Raw genomic sequence first — 26,743 nt, 5'->3', positions numbered from 1 at the left:
GGTCTAGGGAGAAAGAAAGGGGAAAGGGAGCACCAGAGGGAGATAAAGGACAGGCAACGAGTGATCGTGAGTGAGGCAGAGAGAGAGAGAGAGAAAAAAGGGGGGGGGGGGGGAGAGAGAATAATTAATTAATTAATTAATAGCTAGGTAGATAAATAAATAAATAAATGAGGGATGGGGTAAGAGGGGGAGAAGGGGCATTAACGGAAGTTAGAGAAATCAATATTCATACCATCAGGTTGGAGGCTACCCAGATGGAATATCAGGTGTTGTTCTTCCAACCTGAGTGTGGCTTCATCTTGACAGTAGAGCATAGGTGTCAAACTCAAGGCCCGCGGGCCATATCCGGCCCGGCGTACAATTATATCCGGTCCACGAGATCATTTTAGATAGATCTATTATTTTAATTATTAATGGCCTGGCGATATGAAGCCTATGATTGTAAGTTAATAAAAATAATGCTTGCTCAGCAGTCTTCTTCATAAGAAACGGAATTTGTGAAGTGAAACACTTTGTAGTTATAGCAGAGACTGAGACACATAAGAACAGGCTGAAAAAACGGAGGCAATGAAAGCTGTGTTCGCACGCGCCCGACTGATCTGGCCCGCATGAAGCTGCATTTTGCCCAATCCGGCCCGTGACCTAAAATGAGTTTGACACCCCTGCAGTAGAGGATGCCATGGATAGAAATATCAGAATGGGAATGGGACGTGGAATTAAAATGTGTGGCCACTGGGAGGTCACAATCATTGGGTCTTTGACATTGAGTCTGCCTCTGTGACTCAGAAGGGAATGGGCGAAGAAGAGACGCATTGTGGTGATAGGAGATTCATTAATTGGGGAACAGACAGGAAGTTCTAAGGGCAAGAATGAGATTCCTGGATGGTATATTGCCTCCCGGGTCCAGACATCTCAGAAGGAGTCCTCAGCATTCTTAAGTGGGATGGTGAACAGCCAGAGGTCGTGGTCCATATAAGCACCAATGACATGGATAGGATGAATGATGAGGTTCTGCAATGGGAGTTCATGGAGTTAGGATTGCTAGCCATGCCACATGTTAGTGAGGCCAGAATCAGGAACATTATATGTGGCTAAGGAGTTGGTGTAAGGGGGAGTGCAGAAGGTTTTTGAATTATTGGGCTCTCTCCAGCGAAGGCAGGACCTGTACAGAAGGGATGGTTTTCATCCGAACTGCAGGGGGACTAATATCCTAGCGGTAAGATTTGTTAATGTTGCACAGTGGAGTTTAAACTAGAGTTGTAGGGGGACTGGAATTGGAGTGCCTTAACAGTTAGTGGGGAGGCTGTGGAGGATGTTCAGATAAATTCAGGAGTCAAATGGTTGAGCATGGGGTGACTAGTGTCCTGAGTTGTGTATATTTCAATGCAATGAGTGGCGTAGGAAAGGCAGATGAGCTCAGGGTTTGGATCAACACCTGGAATTATGACATTGTCGTCATTAATGAGATTTGGTTGCAGGAGGGGCAGGACTGGCAGCTCAATATTCCATTGTTTTAGACATTACAGAGTGGGAGGGATTAAAGGAGGAGGGGTGGCATTGCTGGCCAGGGAAAAAGTCATTGCAGTGCTCAGTCAGATCAGACTGGAAAACTCAACTAGTGAGGTATTATGGGTGGAACTGAGAAATGAGGAAAGTATGACTGTGTCAATGGGGCTATATTACAGGCCACCCAATAGTCCTAGGGTTTTAGAGGAACAAACTTGTAAATGGATCGCAGATTCTTGCAGGAATTGACAAGGTTGCTGTAGTAGGTGATTTTAACTTTTCACATACTGAGTGAGAATCTCAAAGTGTAAACAGACTAGATCGGAAAGAATTTGTCAAACACGTTCATGAAAATCTCCTTAATCAGTACGTAGAAGTTCCAATGAGAGAACTTGTGATACTTGATCTGCTATTAGGGAATAAGACAGTGCAGGAGACAGAAGTTTGTGTAGGGGAACATTTTGCATCCGGTGACCACAATGCCATTAATTTCAAAGTAAATATGCGAAAAAACAGGTCTGGTCCATGAGTTGCGATTCCAAATTGGACTAGGACACACTGCTTTCTGGCAAAGGTGTATTTGATAAGTGGGAAGCCTTCAAAAATGAAATTTTACAAGGACATTGTCAGGACTGGAGGACCTAAGCTATAAGGAAAGATTCAATAGGTTAGCTCTATATTCTTCAGAATGTAGAAGATTGAAAGGTGATTTGATAGAGTATACATAATTATGAGAGGTAAATGCAAACAGGCTTTTTTCCACTGAGGTTGGGTGGGACTACAACCTGAGGTGATCAATTAAGAGTTGAAGGTAAAGAGCTTAAGGGGGACATGAGGGGAAACTTCTTCACTCAGAGGGTCATGAGAGTGTGGAATGAGACGCCAATACAAGTGGTGCATGTGAGCTCAATTTCAATGTTTAACATAAGTTTGGACAGGTACATGGATAATCAGGATGTAGAGGGCTATGGTCCTGGTGCAGGTCGATGGGAATAGGCAGTCTAAGTGGTTTCAGCATGGACTAGATGGACTGAAGGGCCTGTTTCTGTGCTGTACCTCTCTGACTTTATGATTCTAAAGGGAGATTATACTATAACTACCCAACCTTCAAAAACTTTTTTACTTCCCTGCTTATTCTTTATGGCGAGTTTAGCTGACAGTAACCATTATTTGATCAGTGGTTTACGCACCCCCCCCCCCCCACTCCCTATCTAACAAAGTAGTTTAAGTCATTCCTGTCTGTGGCCATCAACTTTACAACTCCTCCCTCAGAGTGTCATACACCCTGAGCCAATAGGCTGGTTCTGGACTAATTTCCACTTGGCATTATTTACTTATTAGTATTTAATTATTTATGGTTTTATATTGCTATATTTCTACACTATTCTTGCTTGGTGCAACTGTAACGAAACCCAATTTCCCTCGGGATTAATAAAGTCTGTCTGTCTGTCTGTTCAGTGACACATGTTTAAATCCAAAGAATATTCGTAAAAAAACATTTAAATTTCACAGAGGAATTTTATCTTAAACATTTCCAAATTACAAGCCATTTCTAAAACACAAAGGATTTCCAAGACACAGGTGGAATTCCTATAAACTGAAAAGACACATTGATGATGCAGACAAACAAAATATCTGTTGCAGAAATTGAAGCCAGAGGAATGGACTCCAGTTCACCCTGTGCTTCCTTCATTGTTCTTGATGTTCCTTACCCATCAGCCTGAACTGCTCTCTACATTTATTCACTTTCTTTGCCACATGGGTGACTTCATACATATTTGATATTTCCTCAGATACCCTTTTTATGCAAAAGGTCTAAAAGTCTCTTGGAGACACAGTTCCTAGCTACCTACAATTAATGCTGTTAAGCTAACTTCTCTCAGTACATAAACCTCTATCTATAAGCTAGAAGTTATTGATGTACTAAATGATACTATCCATCTGTCTGCAAGCTTCCTTGAACTAAGCAAATTAGTCAATTTGTTTGTGTGAAACAAGCTAAATTAAATAAGCCATTATCCTACACTGCACCTCTTGAGCAGTAAGACAGATGTTGTGAGCTTGCAGTCTGCTCCATAGACATTGCTTCATTTGCAAAGTTGTGTTTTTAACTTCAAGCTAATTACTGCCTTGCCATTTAGATTTTAAGAACTGAAGACCGACTCCTATTTACAACCAGAAGCTAAACAAAGTGTATATTTGGAAGTTTAACTGATCTTACAAGGGGTAGCTGCTGTGTTTAGAAAGCCGAGCTTGACAAACAAAAACAATAGGCCCACTGGCCCAGGAAGTGAATATCCATCACACTTCCCACCCTTCCTCATCATTTATTTACTTCCTCTCCAACCTCAGTTTGTCATAGTCATTCATTTGCTTCTCCAGATTCCAACTTAATAGTATAACCATTGATTTTGGCAATCATCTTCCATCATTCAAGCTTCATCCAGTCCTATTCTGAAATGTAACTAGAGCTGTGACTTAAATTGGATAGTATGTCATAGATAGGATAAATAGGATACTTAAATCATAGCAGTCTAGATGAAGGGTCTCGAGCTGAAAAGTTGACAATTACCCTTCAAAGATGTTCTCTGACTTGCTGAGTTCCTCTAGCATGTTTTGTGTTGATCCTGTTTCCATCAGCTGATGTTTCTTATATCATATTAATTTCAATTTTGAGAATTTTAGTAGTAAATTCCCTTCAAAGAGATTTGCATATTTTGCCAATGTAATGGGATGATATGCTGCAACATCAAATATTTACAACTTCATGTTTTTGTGCACCAAATGCGAAGAAGGGTGTTAGATATGTTGGTGGGGAATGGTTGTGCAATTTAATCAATTCCTTGGCAAATATAACAGTAAATTGCAAAACAGTTAAGATCAGAGAGTGCATTTGAAAGTTTCCAGTACAAAACTGTGATATTCAATAATCCTTGGTATTAATTTTTATGATTCTTGCACCAAACATTATTAGCTGCCATAGAAGTTCCAAATTTCTTTGATGTTTCAAATAAATTTAAATATTTTGCAGTGTTACAGGAACTGCACTCGATATTGATGATGTATTCTTTTTTAGGGGAGGTATGATCCAGACATGTGAACAGTACCAGTTTGTACATCATGCCCTGAGCTTGTGTGAAAGACAATTATCCCAACAAGCAGAAGAATGAGTGACAGGGATCCAGCCCTGGACCAAAGTGACAGAAACAGTCTTGTTGACTATTTTATAATCATAGTTTTACGTTATTCATCAGACAAATGATGCTGATGTGTACATGTGCGTGTGTGCATGGTTCTCAACCATAATGTTTCTGTGTTGGCGATCTTGACATGCAATATCCTAGCCTTCTTATGCTTAGAGAACAGTTTTACAGTTTATCAATTGTGTAGGAGTTAAGAGATCAGATACACTGGTACCTCACTTAGCTCTCAGAATGTGTTGCTAGGAATAAGAGGACAAATAGAATTTGTAATAAAATGGACCATTATGGACTCTTCACACCTAACTGAAAATGTCACTGTGCCAGAAAACTGGGACAACCTCCACACTCCCTGCATCCAGGTGCTGCTGTGTTTGGAAACTGATTGCTAGGAACTTGGAGTGAATCCAGCAATTAATCAATATGTGAATGCTGACTTTGGAGGAAGGGGGTGATAGGTGGTGTTGAGTGGGCTATAGCGAGCGGGGTGGCCACTGAGCATTGAGATGTTGGGTTCAGGACTGTGGCTCATTTGGGACAGTAAGGGCAGACCATTGTTAGACTGTCCAGATCCTACCATCTCTCTCATCAACACCATGTTTTGGATATGAGGGGAAACTGATGACCTCTGCCTCTGATTATTCAGCAGCACAGTTTCTCTCCAGCCCAGAGACTTCTTTATAGTAACAAGCTCAGTGGTGATTTTTGGCCTTTGAGTTTGTCCAGCCAATTTGATTGGTGGGCTCAAGCTTCTATTGTATCAAAGAGGAGACAATGAGATGGTAAGATGTAAATACTCTGTCCGAAATTAGATGCCTTTCCTCAGAACCAGCCTGTGCTCACTGTTCTGCCTTGGAAGCAGCCTTGAGCCGCACACCTCAGTGGTCAGTGGCTGCAACACTCACCTTGGCTTCCCCATGACATCCAGGCCTCACTACTACCCTCTCCACACTATGCCATGGGTGTAACAGTGAGGAAAAAGTGCCTGTGGAAATAGGAATATGCCCAGATTTCTGGCATGAAGAACAGGGTTGAACATGCCTGTGTATGTTCAGACTGGAGTACCAAAGCATTCAAATATTTCAACACTCTGCAGGGCAGCACTAAGCAAGATACCAGTGTAATGTTGGGTGCATCAAGAATTTGTGTCTAACTAGATATTTTCACATCATATGAGATGCAGGTGTTCCATCTCAGTTTCTAAGGTGATGTTGCCAGGATCAGTGATGTTATCCCATCAAATGAGTCATTCAGCTATTAAATTTCCATCAAACTGTTTAAAAATTCTCCTGTTGAATGTTCCTTCCACAAAAATTATTACCAAAAACAATTCTGAAGACATTGCCATACATTTTTACGATACTTCTGTGGAAAAACATATGGTGCTCGGTTTAATTTTTTATTTTCCTTCAGCACCAGTTGTGTTCACAATCAGTAAGTATATATCTATTCATATCAAAACAGGAACAATTACTACTTTTCCAAGAATATAATTAAGAAAATTATTTAATATATTTGCATTGTGTTGTATTGTAAGGACTGATGAAATGTGTTTTATACATGTACATTTTAAATATTTATTTATTTTGTTATGAAAGTAACTTTTTTATTTTTTTTGAGCCCAGTGACAACTTTGGCCTGGAGGTTCAGCAGACCATCTCTAGGGTCTCTGAAAAAGTTATTTGGGAATTGGCAGTAGCAGGATGCAATAATTGTTCATTTTATCTATCGAAACATGAATGATTGCACAATATGGAATACATGCCTTTTACAAACTTCTATGTTCAGAATCTGCGCCAAAATAATATAGAATTTAAGATCACTGCCAGCTAGCATTTTCTGAAACTATATATAGTACTCCACTTCCACTCCTACTCTCATAGTTGAAATAGATGTAGTCTAGTATGTAGGAACAAGCACAAACTGTAGAAATTATCTATTCATTCCAGAACAGCTGAAATTTCCCAAGCCACACATTAATTATGAAGGAAGCCATTTGTTGTGATACACAACTATATACTATCTTTGCTGACTACAACTTTCTTAGTTGTTGCACTACAATGTTAGCTCCCTGTAGCACTCGATATTATGGCAATTCAATGAAACAACAATTGAAATTTACAGAATAGAGTAGAATGCAATTTATCTAATATAAAATATCACAAAGACCTAAATATGATGAACTCTAATCTGACATATCAGAGTAGATCTATCATGATAGAGGCAAAAGAATTTCATTCCTGGGGATCTGCATACCATTTAGCAGGAAATTTGGTGTCCACACCTAATTATCAGTTGTACAGAGTTTGTTGGTAGATTAAACCTTGTCCTCTTTTCCTCAGGAGTAGGGCTTCTATATAGCAAACAACTTAAGACATCCCTGTTAATTTTAACTGTGATTGTAAATTGAAGTAATTATAGTATTTCTAAAGCTTCGTGAGTGGATGGGAACCCATTTTTGTTTTGAAGGAAAGGATAAGCTATTTGATCCCAAATTTGGAATGTCCTGAATATCTCAGAACAAACACAGGAATCAATATGTGTAGTGTCAAGGAATGAAAAGTTGTACTGAAATTTACAACAAAAATGTGATCACTTTGAAATTCCAGGTAATGATTTGCAGACAATCATTAATTATCCTTAGTAATAATATAGAAACAAAGAAAACCTACAGCACAATACAGGCACTTTGGCCCACAAAGTTGTGCCTAACATGACCCTACCTTAGAAATTACTAGACTTCTCCATAGCCCTCTATTTTTCTAAGCTCCATGAATCTATCTAAAAGTCTCTTAAAAGACCCTATCATATCCGCCTCCACCGCCATTGTTGGCAGCCCATTCCACACACTCACGGTTCTGAGTAAAAAACTTACCGCTGAATACAATTCAGAATTTTCAGTCTAATGCCAAAGAGACACATCGTTACAGCATAAAATGTTCTAAGTTAAACAAATTAGACATTTGAGTGTTTGGTTTACCAGTAGAGGGCAATCTTCTCATGTTAGAGTCAGGGTGCAACTGAATATCAATTCGGGAAGATATAATCTGCTTTCACACACTCTGTGTCTGGGCTGGGGAAAGCTGAGGTCAGTGTTCTGAAGAAAAGTTTGACATTATTTCATTTTTCAGCATTAATGGAGCTCATCTTGAGCTTTAGCATGAAAAAAAATCTGCTGCTAACAGAACAGATTATCACTCTTAATTGTTGCTAAGTGTAGGGGAGTCTACTAAATCTTTTATTTTATTCTTACAGAGAAAGTCAATACTAAGAAATACTACCTAATGCCAGTACTTAAGTAACAGAATGTTTTCCAGTAAGTTAAGAAAACCATTACAAACTCGTTTTAAAAGAATGTATGGTCATCAAGAGGAAGGTATTGGAACATAACAAATGCTGTGGCATTCTTGAGGTAAAATGGACCCTTTCGGCTTTAAGGATGCTACATATTATATTAGATAATCAAAAAGAAAACAATGCTTTGCCAAAAATATTTGTAGTTCTTACAAAGAATCTATCTGAAGTAAGTGAATGTAACAGATTTTGGTATGAATAAACAATAATTAAATGAAACAGATCTTCTGAGCTGCAACTGCGGGCTGTAAAATGTAAATTAATTGAAGTTTGATCATTTGCAGCCATTTTCATTAAATAGCATACTTGATTTAGGTTGCATCTGTTCTGTTTTGTAACTCCAGAAACTAATTGAAAGGAAAACATAGGAGTTGGGATATTTGTCTACTTAGTTTTTTCTTTTTAGAGAGGGGCTCACATATGATGTAGTGGCAAAATGACAAATGTCATTCATGTACTTTTCCATATAATCAATAATGAATTATGTAAACAAATAAAGAATGCTTAATCAAACAACCTATTTACAATATTAGTAAAATAGGACTGTAATATTAAATAGACAACACTCCTCCCTGCTTAACTATAAACACTAACTCAATATAGAATGCATCTCAACTCCAATATGTTATGCATTGCTCTCCAGTTATCTTATATACATAGTACACTATTTAATACAGCTACAATATACACATCCACAGCAGAGTATATTTTAAATCGTCCCATTCAGGCCTAGAGATTTAATCGCTGTGGAGGAGTTCTTTCTTTAGACAATTGCTTTCCTGACAAGGGGGTCACTCTGCTTTGTGGATGAGGCTTGTGGCTGTGAAACAATCTCAGGTTCTGGGGTGGTTGTGGGAGTTGACTCTGGGACTGCAGGAAGTAGTTTTGACAGCTCTGGAACATCTTTCTTCTCTAATAATTGACTCTGCTCTCCTCTACTGATCGATGTGTCATTTCCAGATGACATCAGATGCAAACTCCACTGTGTAGGAGAGTGGTCCAGTTCTATCCTTAATCTTTCTAAGTACTCACTTTTGATTACCTCTGTAGTTCCTCGCCTGGACAGCAGGTCCAGGAGTGAAACATAGAACCTCCTTGTTTGAGGAGCCCTCAACTTGTCTCAGCTATGTGTCCTGCATACAACTGAAACTGAAACAGTGGTAAGGGAGCGTAACGCAAAGGCTGTGGGGCGTTGGCTTTGTCACTCATGACATGAGACATGCCACAGGGCAAGGTATCACAGGCAAACTTCACTGGACGATGTGGATCAATAATGTGTGAGCAGTGTCTTTCCTTTACCTTTCAGAAAGGCACTTCACATTGCTTTGTCCATTTCCATTTCTTCCCAATCTGTAGTAATGAGATCAAAGGGTAGAACACTGTAGCCAGGTTTGGCAGGAACCCGTTACAGTAATTGACAAATCCTAAAAAGGACCAAAACTGTGACACATGCTTTGGCCTTGGAGCATCCACCACTACTTGAAATTTCTCTGCATGCTTGTGTAATCTTTGTGTGTCAATGGTGCAACCACAGTAAGTTTCAAAGGTTTCAAAGGTACATTTAATGGCAGAGAAATTTATACAATATACATCCTGAAATTCTTTTTCTTCGTAACATCCACAAAAACAGAGGAATGCTCCAAAGAATGAATGACAGTTAAATGTTAGAACCCCAGAGCCCCCCAGCTCCCCCTCCCACACATAAGCAGCAGCAAAGCAATAATCCCCTCTCCCCCACCAGCAAAAAAGCATTGGCGCCCCCCACCGAGCACATAAGTATGCAGCAAAGCATCAATAAAGACGTGTAGTACCCCAAAGACTACTCAAATTATCCAGTAATTCGACATACCACAGGCTCTGTCTCTCTCCCTAATAAGGGAAAAAGAGGTGTCCTCGTTACATAGCGAGAGGGGAGACATAACAAACAATTCACTGATTTACGATGTTAAAAGTCTGTTGCGTCACTTTTTGTGAGCTCTGTGCCCAAAGATCTCCAGTGGCTGGGCATAGATCCAGCAGACAGCTTGCTGCTTTCGATCTTCCATCTCCCATGACATGATTTCCTGCAGAGGCACCGACCTTGAGTCTGCATGCCTCTAGAGCCACAAATTCCTGGAACCCTGAAGGCATGCTAGTCTTCTAGGCCGCGTCCTTCATATATTGAATAGCGGTCGGTCGTGAGACCCTGAGAGCGGATCCCATTACCACAAAAACCCAAGTCAGCGAGTCAGCGTGTAACTCCAGGTCAGGGTCTTGAAAAGAACCCTGAAAGGGAAAAATAGAGATATTAATAGTAGAAGTAGAGCTATTCCAAAGATGCAATCAAAGGAGTCGCCACTTGTCACCATCATCCTCCTAAGCTCCACTTACTGAGTGATGCTTGGTTTAAAGAATTCACACTTGTGGCATTGTGCTCTGAGCCCATAATTTTCTAATCTTTTTAACATAGTCTTGAGATTTTGGAGATGTTCTACGTCCTTCTCACAGTAACACTGAGTGCTGGATAGTCTTGCAGCACCTAGTCCATAGCTTTCTGCCAGAGTGCAGGTGCAGATGCTACTCCAAAAAGAAGCCTTTGTGAGTACTTATGGTGGGAAACACTTTGGACTCTTCTTCCATCTCCATCTGTAAGTAGGCCTCAGTCAAATAGATTTTGATTGTGTTTCCCTCCAGAAAGGTTTGCAAAGATATCCTCTGTCCTGGGCAGAGGGTATTGATCCACTTGCAATATGGGGTTGATGGTGCCATTATCACCACCAGATCTTGGTTACTGGGACCACTGGCATGGCCCATGGCTCCACTCAACCTTAGGAAGAATTCCTTCAGTTGCTGTGCAAACTAGCTCACTGGCTTCTTTATTATGGATGGTACAAGGAATCGGATGGTTTTTTTAAAACTTGGATGTGGCATTTTTCTTTAAAACTATTTTACCCTTGATACGTTTGAGCTTTCTAAAGCCAGTACTTTTCTTAATTTGCTTTTACAGGGTATGTGGCATGCAAATGGAGGATTGATCTCAAATCAAGTTATAATTGTCTCGGTCAATCACAGCCCCATAATGCTAGCCCTCCTGTTATTACCACAGACAAACTCAAAGTGGCTTGTTATTTTTGTATTTTCCTGTTGCAAATGTCATTCCCACAGGAGTTATCTTTTCTCCAAATAAGTGCTTATTTGGATATCTGCAGGCTTCAGTTCAGTATATTTGAAATGACATTCAAACTAATTTTGTGGAATAACTGAAAAAGCTCTGGCAGTGACCAATTCCATTTTAATTCATTTGCTATTCGATTCTGATGTAAGCTATGTTGTTTAGACCTTAAGACGTAGGAGCAGTATTAGGCAATTCAGCCCATTGAGACTGCTCCATCATTCCATCCTGGCTGATCCCAGATCCCACTCAACCCCATACACCTGTCTTCTCACCATATCTTTTGATGCCCTGACTAATAAAGAAACTATTGACTTCCACTTTAAATATAGCCACGGACTTGGCCTCCACCACAGAGCATTCCACAGATTCACTACTCTCCCCCTACAACAATTCCTCCTTACCTCTGTCCTAAAAGGTCACCCTTAAATCTTGAGGCTGTGTTCTCCAGTTCTAGATGGCCCTACATCCTCTCCATATCCACCCTATCTAGTTCTTTTAACATTCGGTAGGTTTCAATGAGATTCCCCTGCATTCTTCCAAATTCCAGTGAGTACAGACCCAAAACTGCCAAATGCTCCTCACATGTTGATTCTTTCATTCCTGGAATCATTCTTGTGGATTTCCTCCAGACTCTCTCCAATGACAACATATTCTTTCTGAAATAAAGGGCCCAAAACTGTTGACAATACTCCAAGTGTGGTCTGACTAGTGTCTTATAAAGCCTCAGCATCATCTCCTTGCTTTTATATTTTATTCCCCTTGAAATAAATGCCAACATTGCATTTATTTACCACAGACCCAACCTGTAAATTAACCTTCTGGGAGTCTTGTACAAGGACTCCCAAGTCCCTCTGCACTTGAGATGTTTGGACCTTCTCTCCATTTCGATAACAGTGCGCACTATTGTTCCTTCTACCAAACTATATTATCATACATTTCCCAAATTGTATTCCATCTGCCACTTTTTTGTCCACTCTTCCGATTTGTCTAAGTCCTGCTGCAATCACTTTGCTTCCTCAGCACTACCTCCCCCCCCCCCATCTTCATCTCATCTGCAAACTTTGCTGCAAAGCTATCAATTCCATTATCCAAATTGTTGTCAAATAATGTGAATTATCAAAATCATGGACAAACAGACAATGCTTGTCTTTTATTGTCTTTTATTCAAATTGTAAATCTTAAGGCTATGCAGTCCTGTGTCAGTTTCATCATTATCAGATTTTTCATCGACAGCATGCAGATTAGTACTCTTTTTGTCTTTTTCTTGTCCACATGTAGTTCCTTCATTTCCCCTCCTGCTCATGCTCTTTATACAAGTCCTATTCTATTGCATTTTCTGCAAGTTTCGCCTTTAAATCTGAATGGGTTTGGTGTATATGAGCCCCTGCAACAAGAGTAACACAATTTGTTCAGCCAGTTAGGGTTCTGCTTGGATATTGCAGTTTTGTTCATATTCACTTTCATTTCTAACTGCCTCAATTGTGTCTCTGGATGCTGTTTCAATTAATACAGTGATTTCAACTACAGGTGTCCCTCCCTTTACAAAGGTAGAGCATTCCTATAAAACCTTTCTTAAGCTGAAACGGCGTAAAGCGAAGAACCATTAATTTATATGGGAAAAATTTTCATAAAAGCGAAAATCCTCTTTGTAATGTGAAAACAGGTTACTGATTTAGGTCTTTTGTAAATGTGAAGTGGCGTAAAGCCAACATTCGTAAAGCCGGGGACACCTGTACTCTTTAAAATGTGAGTTGTGCTTCAGTTAGGAGCTGTTTTTGAATGCTTTCTTGGAAGATTCCACAAACTAAACAATATCAAAGTGAGCCCATCACAGAAATGACAATGTTAAAACATTTTCTTCAAATCAGGTACACAAGCTGAAATGGACTCTTCCTTTGGATTCTACTTTGAAACAAAGCATTCTGCAATCAACAGTGATTTTGTCCCTAAATGTTCCTCATTTTATTACAATATCATTAAAGCTCATTTTGGCTGGTTTGGGTGGAGCAGTTAAACTTCTAAGCAAACTGTATACTTTTCCACCTGTTGCACTCAGCAACACGGGCACTCATTTTTTTTATCAGCTATTTAATTTGCTTCAAAATACTGTTCAATTCATTTAGTATACATCATATAGTTATCTGCTGTGCATTTGAACACATCTATATTTCCAAAGCAGCCAGCCATTTCTGCTTTTTAATTTTTTTTTATTATCAACACCCGCTACTCAGTGTTTATGAATGTACACATTGCTTATTAATTTTGTTCTTTTCTGTCTTTTTTTAACTCGAACATCTCTCTCTCTCTTTCGCTCTCCCCCACCCCCTCCAAAGAAAAACTTTTTTTAAAAAAAACTTGCATGTCTCTCTCCCCTTCTGAAGAAAAACATGCTGCACTTCAACATGCAGATAGCAGTCCATGGTTCATTTTAAACTGATCTCATTGCCACTGTTACTTTTTTTAACTCCAGAAACAAATCAACAGAAAAATACAAGAGTCAGGATATTTGCCAACTTAGTTTTTCTTTTTAGTGAGACATTGACATATGATGTGGTGAGATAACGACATTTGCCATTCATGTACTTCTTATATAACCCATAATAAATTAGGTAAACAAGTATGCTTAAGTAAGCAATATATTTACTATATTACTCAAATATTACTGTAATACTAAATACACTACGGCATCTTTAACTATAGATGAAAAGATTAAATTCTGCCAAAAATTAATTTTAAGAAGAGTATTCAAGAAGGGCATGACCAGAATTTTAAATCTATCAATAGCATGAGATCAATCTTTAAGAACATTTTCTACAAACAATATATTTTACTGTGTCAACAACAAATATTTTAAAAATGCAAGAATATGCTGTTTGGCTCTTTATGCTTTCTCTGATATTCAATAAGATCATTCTGATCCTCTCCCCTCCTCAACTCAACTTTCCTGCCTATGTTCTATATTTTGATTCCCTTACTATCTAAAACCACAAGTCTCAGCTTTTAATATACTGAATGACAGAATTTTCAAAGACAGAGTTCTAACTCCTTGATCAAAGATATTTCTCAGTCCAAAATGGTCCATCCCCTATTTGGAGACTTTGCCTCCAAATTTCAGATTCACTAGTTTGAGGACCCTAAGGTCTTAATCTCTCTTAAAATCTTGTATGTTTTAAGTGAATTACCTCATTCTTCAGAGAGTATAAAAAGAGGATTGGAGTAGCATTGTCAGGGCAGAGCAGGTAAGTGAATAAAAGAAGAAAGGGTTGGAGGTGGAGGTGAAGATGGAGAACCTGGCCAAGTGTAATTGTAAGAGGAGAGTCCAACTCTCACATTATATTTGGAGATTTTTTTAAAAGCTGAGATCACTCTATATATTCTACAGATACAAAAGATCCCAAATGCCAATTGTCTTCAAGTCCTGACTAAAACTATTTTTGTCAGGCAAAACCAGATGAACTGGTCATTCCTTAAATTTATTGTGCGTCACCTTGCGATGAACAACTAATGCATCTGTCCATTTTGAATAAGTGTACACTTCAAGAATCAAAATTAATTTGTTGTTAGTATTGCTGGACTCCCAAGGATGTGACAAAGTGATAAGCAAATGCAGATCATCTCACACTTATAAGTATATATTATTATCAGCCTTTGTCAAAAAGAATTAGAGGATATAATTGAAATACAGCAAGATGCGAATCTTATTTGTATCCGTCTACTTGTCTCTAAGCCTCTGTTCAATTTATGTTTGGAATCACCCCCTGATACCTTCATGGATCTTAAGAGTTTGAGTGGTTGTGAACTCTTAATCCTAAATCTGTTAAAACTGCATACTACAATTTTCACAAAAGCAAACACAAAAAGACTTAAGAAACTATTTTAAACAGTAACAAATTATTTTTGTACTCAGCTGTAGTTTACCCAGATGCATTGTTACAACTGGTCACATACTGGGCATTGTAGTATTTGCCTCGTCTTGCTTGTTTATATATGATCTGTTTGTAATTACATGTGAGTGGAAAAATCACTCTGAGCAAATTAATTTCTGTTTTTTCAGTCACTAGTCTACTAGGTAGACAAAGCTGCATGTTGGGAATCCCAGCTTCTTTCTGTCCTTCCTTCAAAGGATCTTTCAAATCAAATTAGAGAAATGATCAGCTGGAGAAAGTAGTTGCAGTGGAGGTGTTCCTCTAGTTTAAGCAGCAAATATTAGCTGAACTCTGACCAGCAGCTAATCAGCGTTAATATAGAGTGTTACTTACTAAGACTTGGAGTTCAGAGCCTGATAATAAAGTATAAAATTAACTAACCTATTGTTGATATACAAGGGGATTTGTTAATATATAAGAGGAGATTAGAAAATCATTACAGAATTACAGATAAAGCACTTCTTGCTGTGCCAATAGCAGTTTCAAAGAGATATACACAAAATTGTGAATAGTTTAAGAGGAAAGGAGGCTTTATGAATAAATGTCTAAATTTCAAGCTCAGGATTAGCCTACATAGAAGCATTGTATATAAGTATATTCCATAGTAAAACTTGGTACATAATACTTGCACTGCCTTTAAACTGAAACACTCTAAGGTGGGGTTTCCAGCACCAGAGCATTGTACCTGCATCTAAATTTAAACCTCAAACATCAGCCTCAGAAGGGAAATTCAAATCTTGATCATCAATCTCAGCTGAGAAAGACACAGTCTCCCACTTTGCAGCCTAACTTTCTGTAACTGATGATAGGGAGATAAGCCTCACAATCTGGTTGACGTAACCTCAAGGTCTGGCAAGAGGCAGGAGATGGTAATTCCGAAGCATTAGCAGAAGGTCAATGATGCGTCTGTTTGGAACAAGAGTCCAATAGTGGGAATCATCCCTCTCCACATCTCTGCTTCTCGACTTCTTATAGCTCTTTCTATGTAACAGTAAAAAAGTCAAGTCCCAACTCTTTAATACCTCCTCTCAACAGCTGTTGAGTTACAGAGGCAGACTTCCTCAGATGCAAAGAAGTTGACTTGTTCCCTAAGGTATCTATGAAATCAAAACTTGCTCTGAATACACTTATAATGTAAAAATAATGGCCACTTAAGAACATTGCAGATGTATTTCTTCAATCATATTTTAGGAAATAAAATGATTAGATCCTAATTGTGCTGAAAGCGCAACATTTAGTTTGTAAACAGTAACAGCCTATCTCCATATAAACTGACATTAAAAAATGTATTTAAACTTAAAGTTATCTAACTTGATTTGATTTGAATCTGAACTGAGAAACATGAAACTAATTTACTGAGATGTTTGTATGGCATGTTAAATGTTTAATAGGAATAACTAAGATGTTGGTCTCTTTTTTTTCAAACTTAGTTTACAAACGACTGAGATAATGCTACAGTGTTTAAGATAATTTGCTCAATATTATACACTGTTAAATGGTTTGATGTATTTTTTGATTAAAATGTGATGAAGGTGTTTATGAATTTTAATAAAATTAAAGAATGTGTTGGCTTACCTGAATTTTCATCACCTTATTAACATCTGTAGACAAAGGAAAAATTGCTTCATTTTATCTTTTTTTTAGTAACATAGGACATAGAACAGTACAGCAGAGGAGCAGGCCCTTCAACTCACAAAGTTATGCTGAACTAATTAATAATAAAATGGCCAGCTTAGTTAATCCCTTCTGCCTACACAAGGTTCATATTCGTCCATTTTCTTCACATTCGCATGCCTATCTAAATGTCTCATAAAAGCCCTGAATATATCTGCCCCAGGCAGCACATTCCAAGTACCCACCACTCACTTTTTAAAAATCTTGCTCCTCACATGTTAAAATTACCTCATTTGACAGTAAATGCATGACCTCTAGTATTAGATATTTCAATCCAGGGAAACAGATAGTCTGTCTACAGTGGTGCTAGTAAATTTGTGAACCCTTTAGAATTTTCCCTATTTCTGCATAAATATGACCTAAAATGTAATCAGATCTTCACACATTCTAAAATTAGATAAAGGAAACCCAATTAAATAAATAACATGAAAAATTATTATTGTTCATTTACTTATAGAGAAAAATTATCCAATATTACATGTTACATGTAATTACATGTTGGACAAAGTATGTGAACCTCTAGGATTATCAGTTCATTTAAAGGGGAAATTAGAGTCAGGTGTTTCAATCAATGGGATGACAATCAGGTGTGAGTGTGGGAGGGCCTGCCCTACTTAAAGAACATAAACCTGGGTCTTCACTATCAAAGTCTGATATTCATCACATAGGTTTTTTGGAAGTGTACCATGCCTCGATCAAAAGAGATTTCTGAGGACCACAGGAAAAGAAGTTGTCGATGCTCACCAGGCTAGAAAAGGATACAAAAGTATTTCTGAAGAGTTTGGGCGCCACCAATCCACAGTCAGGAGATGGTGTACAAATGGAGGAAATTCAAAATTGTTGACACTCTCCACAGGAGTTGTTGACCAACAAAAATCACTCCAAGAGCAAGGTGTGCAATATTCCAGGAGGTCACAGAGAACCCCAGGGTAACATCTAAGGAGCTACAGACCTCCCTTGCTTTGGCTAATGTCAGTGTTCTTGAGTCTACCATCAGGCAAACATTGAACAACAATGGTGTGCATGGTACGTTGGCAAGGACCTTGCTAAGAAGAACATTGCTGCCCATCTAAAGTTTGCTAAAGACCCTGTGGATAAGCCTGAAGGCTACTGGAAGAATGTTCTGCGGAATGATGAGGCCAAAATAGGACTTAAATGAGAAGCATTAGGTTTAGCGAAAAGCAGACAGTGCATTCCAGCATAAGAACCTCTTCCCATCTGTGAAACGTGGTGGCAGTGCCATGGTTTGGACCTGCTTTGCTACTCCAGGACCAGGATGACTTGCCATTTATTGATAGAACTATGAATTCTGAATTGTATCAGCAAATTCTACAGGAAATTGTCAGGATATCAGTTGTGAACTGAAGCTCAAGAGAAAATGGGTCATACAGCAAGATGACGACCCCAAACGCACAAGTCAGCCTACCAAAGAAAGGTTATAAGCAGAAGAAATTTCCTGTTTTGGAATGGCGGAGTCGAAGTCCTAACCTTAATCCTATAGAAATGTTGTGGAAGGACCTGAAGCAAGCAGTTCGTGCAAGGAACCCCACCCACATCCCATAGTCGAAGCAGTTTTTTAAGGAGGAATGGCCTAAAATTCATCCAAGCTGATGTGCAGGACTGATCACCAATTACCAGAAATGTTTAGTTAAAGTTATTGCTATAGAAGGGGGTTATACCCCTTACTGAAAGCAAAGGTACACATACTTCTTACAACAAATACATATACATATAATATTGAATCATTTTTCTCAATAAATAATTATTTAATTTTCAAAATGCTCATAATTCCTATCCCTAAGAATTCCCTCCAGTAACTTCACTACCACTGGTGTGAGCCTCACTGTCTATAGTTTCCAGGATTATCCCTGGTTCCCTTCTTGACTAATGGAACAATGTTAGCTACTCACTAGTCCTCTGGGGCGTTTATGTGTCTAGAGAGGACACAAAGATATCAGTCAAGACCCTAGCAATCTCTTCACTTGCCTCTATCAATAACATGGGGTATATCCCATCAGGCCTTGGTGATTTATCTGCCTTAATGGTTTTTAAGAGACCCAACACTATTTTCTCCTTTACTTCAAAATGCCCTAGCACATTAATATTCTCAGCACTAATCTCCCTGTCCTCAGCAAAAACTGATGTAAAGTATTCATTAAGGACCTCACCCACATCCTTCACATCCAAGCAGATGTCCCTTTATCCTTGATAACCCTCTCCCTGGTTATCCTCTTGCTCCTGATGTATAGAATGCATTGAGATTCTTTTTAATCCTAGTTGCCAAGGAGTTTTCATGGCCCCTCCTGGCTTTCCTAATTCCCTTTTCCCTCTTTTCTGGTTTCTTCATAATCCTCAGGGGATTATAGCTTCCTAAGCCTTACATACTTTTCCTTTTTCTTAACTAAATTCATCACCTCCCTTGACATCCAAAGCTCTCTTACCTTGCCATCCTTGTTCTTCCTTCTGACTAGAACCTGTCCTGTTCTACTTTTCCTTGTAAAGTTTAATGGTGGTTGGCAGGCCATTGCAAGGTGCATTACCACCATCTACCGAGTTGAAGCGTGGAGCAAAGAGACAGGAAGTATATTCACTAAATTTCCTTACTCCCAAAAGAAAACTCAAATAATATCAAGAAGCCTGATGTTTTGCAGAAATGTAAATATGCACTTATGTGCAATACAATGGCAGTGATTTCCTAACAAATTTTCCATCTTAAACTATGTCCCAAAGATCTCAATTCGGCAATCATATGTTTCCTTTGCATTCAAACAATTTTTGTTGTACCGTTTCCTGGCAAGTGCACTTCCTACAAGCACCCACATCATGCATATTAATTCTGAACAAGGAATTATTCAATAGTATGTCCAATAAGTAAACTTTTAAGTATAACGTATTCCCTCCTTTTATAAACATCTCCCAGTTGAGTGTCCACCATCCTCTGAATTTTATGTAAATGTCATCCTTTCTTTTCAGTCACAGAGAAGTACAGCACAGAAACAGGCCCTTCAGCCCATCTAGTCCATGCTGACATAATTTAAGCTGCCTGTTGATAAACATGCACCAGGACCACAGCCCTCCACACCCCTACTATCTATGTACCTATCCAAACTACTCTTACATGTAGAAATTGAGCTTACATGCACCACCTGTGCTGGCAGCTCATTCCACACTCTCACCACCCTATGAGAGAAATTTCCCCTCATGTTCCCTTTAATCTTATCATTCTTAACCCATGACCTGCTTGTAGTTCCACCCAACCTCAGTAGAAAAAGCCTGCTTGCATTTACCCTCACAATTTTATATACTTCTATCAAATCTCCACTCAATCTTAAATGTTCTAAGGAATAAAGTCCTAAACCTAATTAGTCTTTCCTTATAACTCTGGTCTTCCAGATCCAGCAATATACTTGTAAATTTTCTCTGCACTCTTTCAACCTTATTTACATTTTTCCTGTACGGCATTGACCAAAACTGCACATAATACTCCAAATTAGGCCTCTCCAACGTCTTATACAACTTCAAGATAACATGCCATTTCTGTACCAATAGACTGATTTATGAAAGCCAATGTGCCAAAAGCTTTCTTTACGACCCTATCTACCTGTGACGTCACTTTCAATGAATTATGAACCTGTATTCTTGGATCTACTCCTCGGTGCCCTTCCATTCACCGTGTAAGACCTACACTGCTTAGTCTTACCGAAGTGCAAAATCTCCCACTTGTCTACATTAAATTCCTTCTGCCATTTGTAAGTCCATTTTTCCAGCTGATGTAAATCCTTCTGCAAGCCATGATAGCCTTCCTCACTGTCCACTACACCACAATCATGGTGTCACCTGCAAATTGCTGATCTAGTAAACAACATTATCATCCAGATCATTATCCCAACTTTGTTGTCACAGTGATTGAATAGACTTTTTTAATTATGGTTTTCATCTCCCTTTTGTGCCAGGGCACCACTATATTTAAGTGACTGCTTGGCAAGAAGTCTGCCATCTAATTTCCTTCAAGCCCAACATGGGCAAGAACCCATATGAAATGTATACACAAGCCTAGACCCTGCAGTCTCAACAGATGTTGTCCAATCGCAAGAAGAATATCAGAAATCTGAAATACCTGTTATAATAAATGTGAAGACTAAGAACAATTTCGAGCAGAAAGCTACATAATCAGGGTATGCTTCTTCAACCATTCCAAGGCTAAATAGATAGGAAACATCACAGATGTGAAACTGATACCTTGTTTGATAATCTTTTCTCAATTGTCACCTGAAACTCCAGAACCTGCACACCTCCCCTCGCTTACTTTTATAACAGAAGCTTCATAAGATAAGGCACCATTAAGCTTATTTTCAAAAATTTGTTCGTTTGGTGAGGAGCCAAAGGACATTTTTAATAACACTAAAGATGCTATATAAAAACAGGCCCTTCTTGTCTGTAAACTAGCTGGTCAATAAAACAGAACAAGTAATTTGGATTCAACATTTCAGAACTGTAGATGCATGGAATTGCTTACACTCATCAGACAGAGTTCATTTCTATTGGTGACATAGTGTATTACTGTACTAACAATCCAGAAGCTAGACTGACAATCCAGAGACCTAAATATAAGTTACAATATGGCTGCTGTGGGTGCAAATCCATTTAAAAATCTGGAATTTGAGGGAGAAAAACAACTAGCCTTAACAATCATAATCATCTAGGGAAGAAATCTGCTTTCTTTATGTCTTAACACTTAAATCAGCCATTAGACTACTATGTTGCAGGTAAATCACTGTGACCCTCTGGAGGGGCCATCTGAAATGTTACCCTTGACAATGTTAACCAGTCAAAAAAATGAAAAAAAAAGTATTACCTTCTTCTTCAAAGCCTTTCTCTGCAAAAGGATTAATTTTAAGATGGAGGGAAGGTATTTGTGTTATGTACTAAACTGCATTTATGGGAATACTGAGCCTCACAGCAAAGGAGAGTGCAAGACACTTATTATGGGCATGAAGTAACAACATAAAATATTCCAGAGTGTTTGAAAGAAGTACTATCAAGTGAAACTCAGATAAAATTTATAATTAGATGATAAAATATTTGGAAAGACGTTTAATGGTCTGATTATAGATATAGATTTTAAGAATCTTAAAAGGGAAGAAGTAGGGTGAAAAATATTTAAATAAAATAATTTCATAGGCTAGGGATTAAGTACCAGAAAGTTGGTGTGACTTCCATCAAACTCTAGACAATATTTTGATATATAACTATTGCTTTCATATCAGAACCTTTCAACCTTCATGCGATATTCTCCTTCCAAACCAATATAAGAGAATTGTGATATAGATCCTAGTCTTTTAGCTTGGAATGGATGAATTTGAATTTTCTTAAACTAAATAAGAAAACAACCCAGAAAGTTTGGAAGCAATTAAAGAAGCGTAAATCCTAGAAATAAACGGTCATCAGGTCTTACAAATCAAGCCAGAGGTAAAGATTTTAGGCCCTATTGTTGATTTTAAACGGAATTTCAAATCATATATTAATCATACTGTTAAGACTGTGCTCTTTCACTTAAGAAACATTGCAAGAGTTTGATTTCTTACAACATCACAAGATACAGAAAAATTGATCCACAGTTTTGTTTTTAGCCAATTAATTTACTGTAATGCTGGCTAGTGGCAAAGTGGCATCAGCACTGGACATCCAGGTGAGAGGTGCAAAGTTTGAATCCAGTCAGCTCCCTTGCACGTTCTCCTACTGTACCTGGATCGAGCTAGCAATTCAACCTTGTAAAAAAAACCTGGAGAGGGATAGGCTCAGCCAGGTTTCAGATGCCCAAGACACACTGTACGATGGGCAATCACCAAAAAGATCAGTGCAAAAAGCTTGTCATGACGGTGCCCCGATGACTCCACCAGGAGTTAAGGTGCACACACACTACTGTAATGCACTCTTTTCAGAATTGCCCAAGAAAGATGTAAATTGGCTGCAGCTTGTTCAAAATGCAGCAGCAAGAATCTTAACCAAAAAAAGATTATCTAAGCACACTTCACCAGTTTTGGTATCATTACACTGGCAAAATAAAACATTGCTATTCAAAATTGCATTAAAGATTTCAACGTAAGAAACGATTGCTGGTTTGCAGCATGATAGCAAAGCTACTGGTGAAACACTTTAAGCATCAGCAAGCAAGGCTGAATTTCTCCTTATATCTGTAAGGAAATTATATGGTCTCCCTTTGATTGCATGAGTTTCCTTTGAGTGCTCCAATTTTCTACCACCTTCCAAAGACATACAGGTTAGTAAATTGTGGGCATGTTATGTTGACATTGGATGCATGGAGACACTTACAACCCGCCCCCAGCACGTATTCAGGACTGTGATGGAAACAATGCATTTCACTGAATATACTGACAAATAAGAGTTCATCTTTAATCTTTTACTTTTTAAAAATCTCACCATAGGTAGAAACATTGGCCTTAAACAATGTTGTCTTTGCACTGTGTCCATAGCAAACTTCTGGTCATCTGTCTTATATTCTATGATTCTAGATTTCCTTATCTTTGTACTGCTAAACTCTTCATCACGGTGTATGTTAACAAGTAACAGAAAACAAGGCCCATCCAGTTTCTCCTGCAGATCTTTTGACAAAATGTACCCAGCTTCTGGACTGCAGTGTAGAGAATCCCATGGGCTCACTGAATTAAAAATTTGTACTCATCTAAGCATCCTCAGTATAAACTGGATACTAAGTATCAGGAAGTTGTGATCTCTAGCTATGGACCTCAGCTATCGCAAACATCTTTCCTGTATTTAGCCTCTCTACCTGTTAGAATTTTATAGGTCTCCATGAGATCTCCTCTCAGTCCTCTATACTTAAGTGTATATATGCTGAATCCACCAAATCTCTCATCTTATCCAATAATCAGTCTAATAAACTTTCATTGTGCTCTCTCCATGGCAAGAACAAGTAAGATTGCATGTTAATTTAAGATGGGGTGCCTCACAAACTGCAAGATGCTCTCCATCCTGCACTCAAATCAAGTTACAATGAAGGCCATTTGTTTTCTTTTTCCTCTCTAGTGTGTCCACGACTTCTTGTCACAGTTATGTTGACAGGCCGACTTGGGGGAATGCCATACTAGATCTAGTATTAGGTAACAAACTGGGTCAGGTCACAGATCTGTCAGTGGGTGAGCATCTGGGGGACAGTGATCACCGCTCCCTGACCTTTAGCATTAACATGGAAAAGGATAGAATCAGAGAGGACAGGAAAAATTTTAATTGGGGAAGGGAAAATTATGAGGCTATAAGGTTAGAACTTGCAGTTGTGAATTGGGATGATGTTTTTGCAGGGAAATGTACTATGGACATGTGGTCGATGTTTAGAGATCTCTTGGAGGATGTTAGGGATAAATTTGTCCCGGTGAGGAAGATAAAAAATGGTAGGGTGAAGGAACCATGGGTGACAAGTGAGGTGGAGAATCTAGTCAGATGGAAGAAGGCAGCATACGTGAGGTTTAGGAAGCAAGGATCAGATGAGTCTATTGAGGAATATAGGGTAGCAAGAAAGGAGCTTAAGAAGGGGCTGAGAAGAGCATGAAGGGGGCATGAGAAGGCCTTGGCGAGTAGAGTAAAGGAAAACCCCAAAACATTCTTCAATTATGTGAAGAACAAAAGGTTGACAGGAACGAAGATAGGACCGAATAGAGATAAAGGTGGGAAGATGTGCCTGGAGGCTGTGGAAGTGAGCGACTTCCTCAATGAATACTTCTCTTCAGTATTCTCCAATGAGAGGGAACTTGATGATGGGAGGGACAATATGACTGACGTTGATGTTCTGGAGCATGTTGATATTAAGGGCGAAGAGGGTTGGAGTTGTTAAAATACATTAGGACGGCTAAACTTCCAGGGCCTTACAGAATATTCCCCAGGCTTCTCCACAAGGCGAGGGTAGAGATTGCTGAGCCTCTGGCGAGGATCTTTATGTCCTAGTTGTCCACGGGAATGATACCAGAGGATTAGAGGGAGGCGAATGCTGTCCCCTTGTTCAAAAAAGGTAGTAGGGATAGTCCAGGTAATTATAGACCAGTGAGCCTTATGTCTGTGGTGGGAAAGCTGTTGGAAAAGGTTCTTAAGAGATAGAATCTATGGGCATTTAGAGAATCATGGTCTGATTAGGGACAATCAGCATGGCTTTGTGAAGGGCAGATCATGTCTAACAAGACTGATAGAGTTCTTTGAGGAGGTGACCAAGCATATAGACGAGGGTAGTGCAGTGGATGTGATCTACATGGATTTTAGTATGGCATTTGACAAGGTACCACATGGTAGGCTTATTCAGAAAGTCAGAAGGCATGGGATCCAGGGAAGTTTGGCCCAGGTGGATTCAGAATTGGCTTGCCTGCAGAAAGCAGAGGGTCATGGTGGAGGGAGTACATTCGGTTTGGAGGGTTGTGACTAGTGGTGTCCCACAAGGATTGGTTCTACTTTTCATGATTTTTATTAACGACCTGTATGTGGGGGTAGAAGGGTGGGTTGGCAAGTTTGCAGACGACACAAAGGTTGGTGGTGTTGTGGATAGTGTTGAGGATTGTCAAAGATTGCAGAGAGACATTGATAGGATGCAGAAGTGGGCTGAGAAGTAGCAGATGGAGTTCAACCCGGAGAAGTGTGAGGTGGTACACTTTGGAAGGACGAACTCCAAGGCAGAGTACAAAGTAAATGGCAGGATATTTGGGAGTTGGAGGAGCAGAGGGATTTGGGGGTACATGTCCACAGATTCCTGAAAGTTGCCTCAGAGGTAGATAGGGTAGTTAAGAAAGCTTATGGAGTGTTAGCTTTCATAAGTCGAAGGATAGAGTTTTCAAAAATCGCGGGGTAATGATGCAACTCTATAAAACTCTGGTTAGGCCACACACTTGGAGTATTGTGTCCAGTTCTGGTTGCCTCACTATAGGAAGGATGTGGAAGCATTGAAAAGGGTACAGAGGAAATTTATCAGGATGCTGCCTGGTTTAGAGAGTATGCATTATGATCAGAGATTAAGGCTTTACTCTCTGAAGAGAAGGAGGATGAGAGGATCGACATGATAGAGGTATGCAAGATATTAAGAGGAATAGATAGAATGGACAGCCAGCACCTCTTCCCAGGGCACTATTACTCAATACAAGAGGACATGGCTTTAAGGTAAGGGGTGTAAAGTTCAAGGGGGATATTAGAGGAAGGTTTTTTACTCAAGAGAGTGGTTGGTGCGTGGAATGCACTGCCTGAGTCAGTGGTGGAGGCAGATACACTAGTGAAATTTAAGAGAATACTAGACAGGTATATGGATGAATTTAAGGTGGGGGGTTATATGGGAGGCTGGGTTTAAGGATCGGCACAAAATTGTGAACTGAAGTTCCTGTACTGTGCTGTATTGTTCTTTGTTGTACAGTTGCTTTCAGTGAACTACGTTCAAGGACTATGGATTCTCTACCATAGAAGGCAATGGCAGCCTAGTTATTCATTTTTCCAGGGAGGGAGATACATTTCTGTATGTTGATTAGGATATGGGGAGAAGGCGGGAGCAAAATATTTTAGAAAGATGAGCAGTGTCGAATGGCCTACTCTTGACCCTATTCTGGGATCAATGCGGTAAGCCCATTATCTCACACAAGACGACAGCAACACTCGCAGAGGAGCTGATCCACAGATGGTCGAGACCGCCCAGAGACGGAAAGAAACAACGAGACAACCTCTCAGCTGGCGAGGATCGGCAGAGCCGCCATCGTCGAGCGATGTCGCCAAGCTTTTGGACAAGTTGATACCCAACGAATGTTCCCCCAGCGATTATACGACCAGATTATCGAGATTTGGTGAGAAGTGGTAACTCTCAATTTGACCAAGCTTCATTGGCGGCGGGGTTCCGCTACCAACCACCAGGCGGTTCCAGAGCGAGGGAGGCG

The 26,743-nt window shown here is 39.3% G+C and overlaps 2 protein-coding genes and 1 long non-coding RNA gene across 3 annotated transcripts in view; 2 read left to right on the top strand and 1 right to left on the bottom strand.

Moving 5' to 3' along the window:
* Positions 1–4,676, top strand: part of ptpn5 (protein tyrosine phosphatase non-receptor type 5) — a 104,866-nt gene extending 100,190 nt beyond the window's left edge. Inside the window, exon 12 of the mRNA XM_059976369.1 lies at positions 4,583–4,676. Within this exon, the coding sequence (XP_059832352.1) occupies positions 4,583–4,676 (94 nt within the window). The remainder of the gene's footprint in view (positions 1–4,582) is intronic.
* A 4,965-nt stretch (positions 4,677–9,641) lies between these two features.
* LOC132397164 (uncharacterized) lies at positions 9,642–26,668 on the bottom strand. The gene is made up of 3 exons (XR_009513292.1): positions 26,534–26,668; positions 16,716–16,741; positions 9,642–12,598 (listed from the first exon to the last, which is right to left on the bottom strand). It is a non-coding gene; the product is annotated as an uncharacterized LOC132397164 (long non-coding RNA).
* The window catches only part of tkfc (triokinase/FMN cyclase), a 50,182-nt gene continuing 49,953 nt past the window's right edge, over positions 26,515–26,743 (top strand). Inside the window, exon 1 of the mRNA XM_059975553.1 lies at positions 26,515–26,653. The gene's annotated coding sequence lies outside the window, so the exon portion shown is untranslated. The remainder of the gene's footprint in view (positions 26,654–26,743) is intronic.

Source organism: Hypanus sabinus, chromosome 7 (genome assembly GCF_030144855.1).
Source record: "Hypanus sabinus isolate sHypSab1 chromosome 7, sHypSab1.hap1, whole genome shotgun sequence".
Taxonomy (NCBI): Eukaryota; Metazoa; Chordata; class Chondrichthyes; order Myliobatiformes; family Dasyatidae; genus Hypanus; species Hypanus sabinus.
The sequence above is the reverse complement of the archived record's forward strand: the minus strand, read 5'-3'. Positions and strand labels throughout refer to the sequence as shown.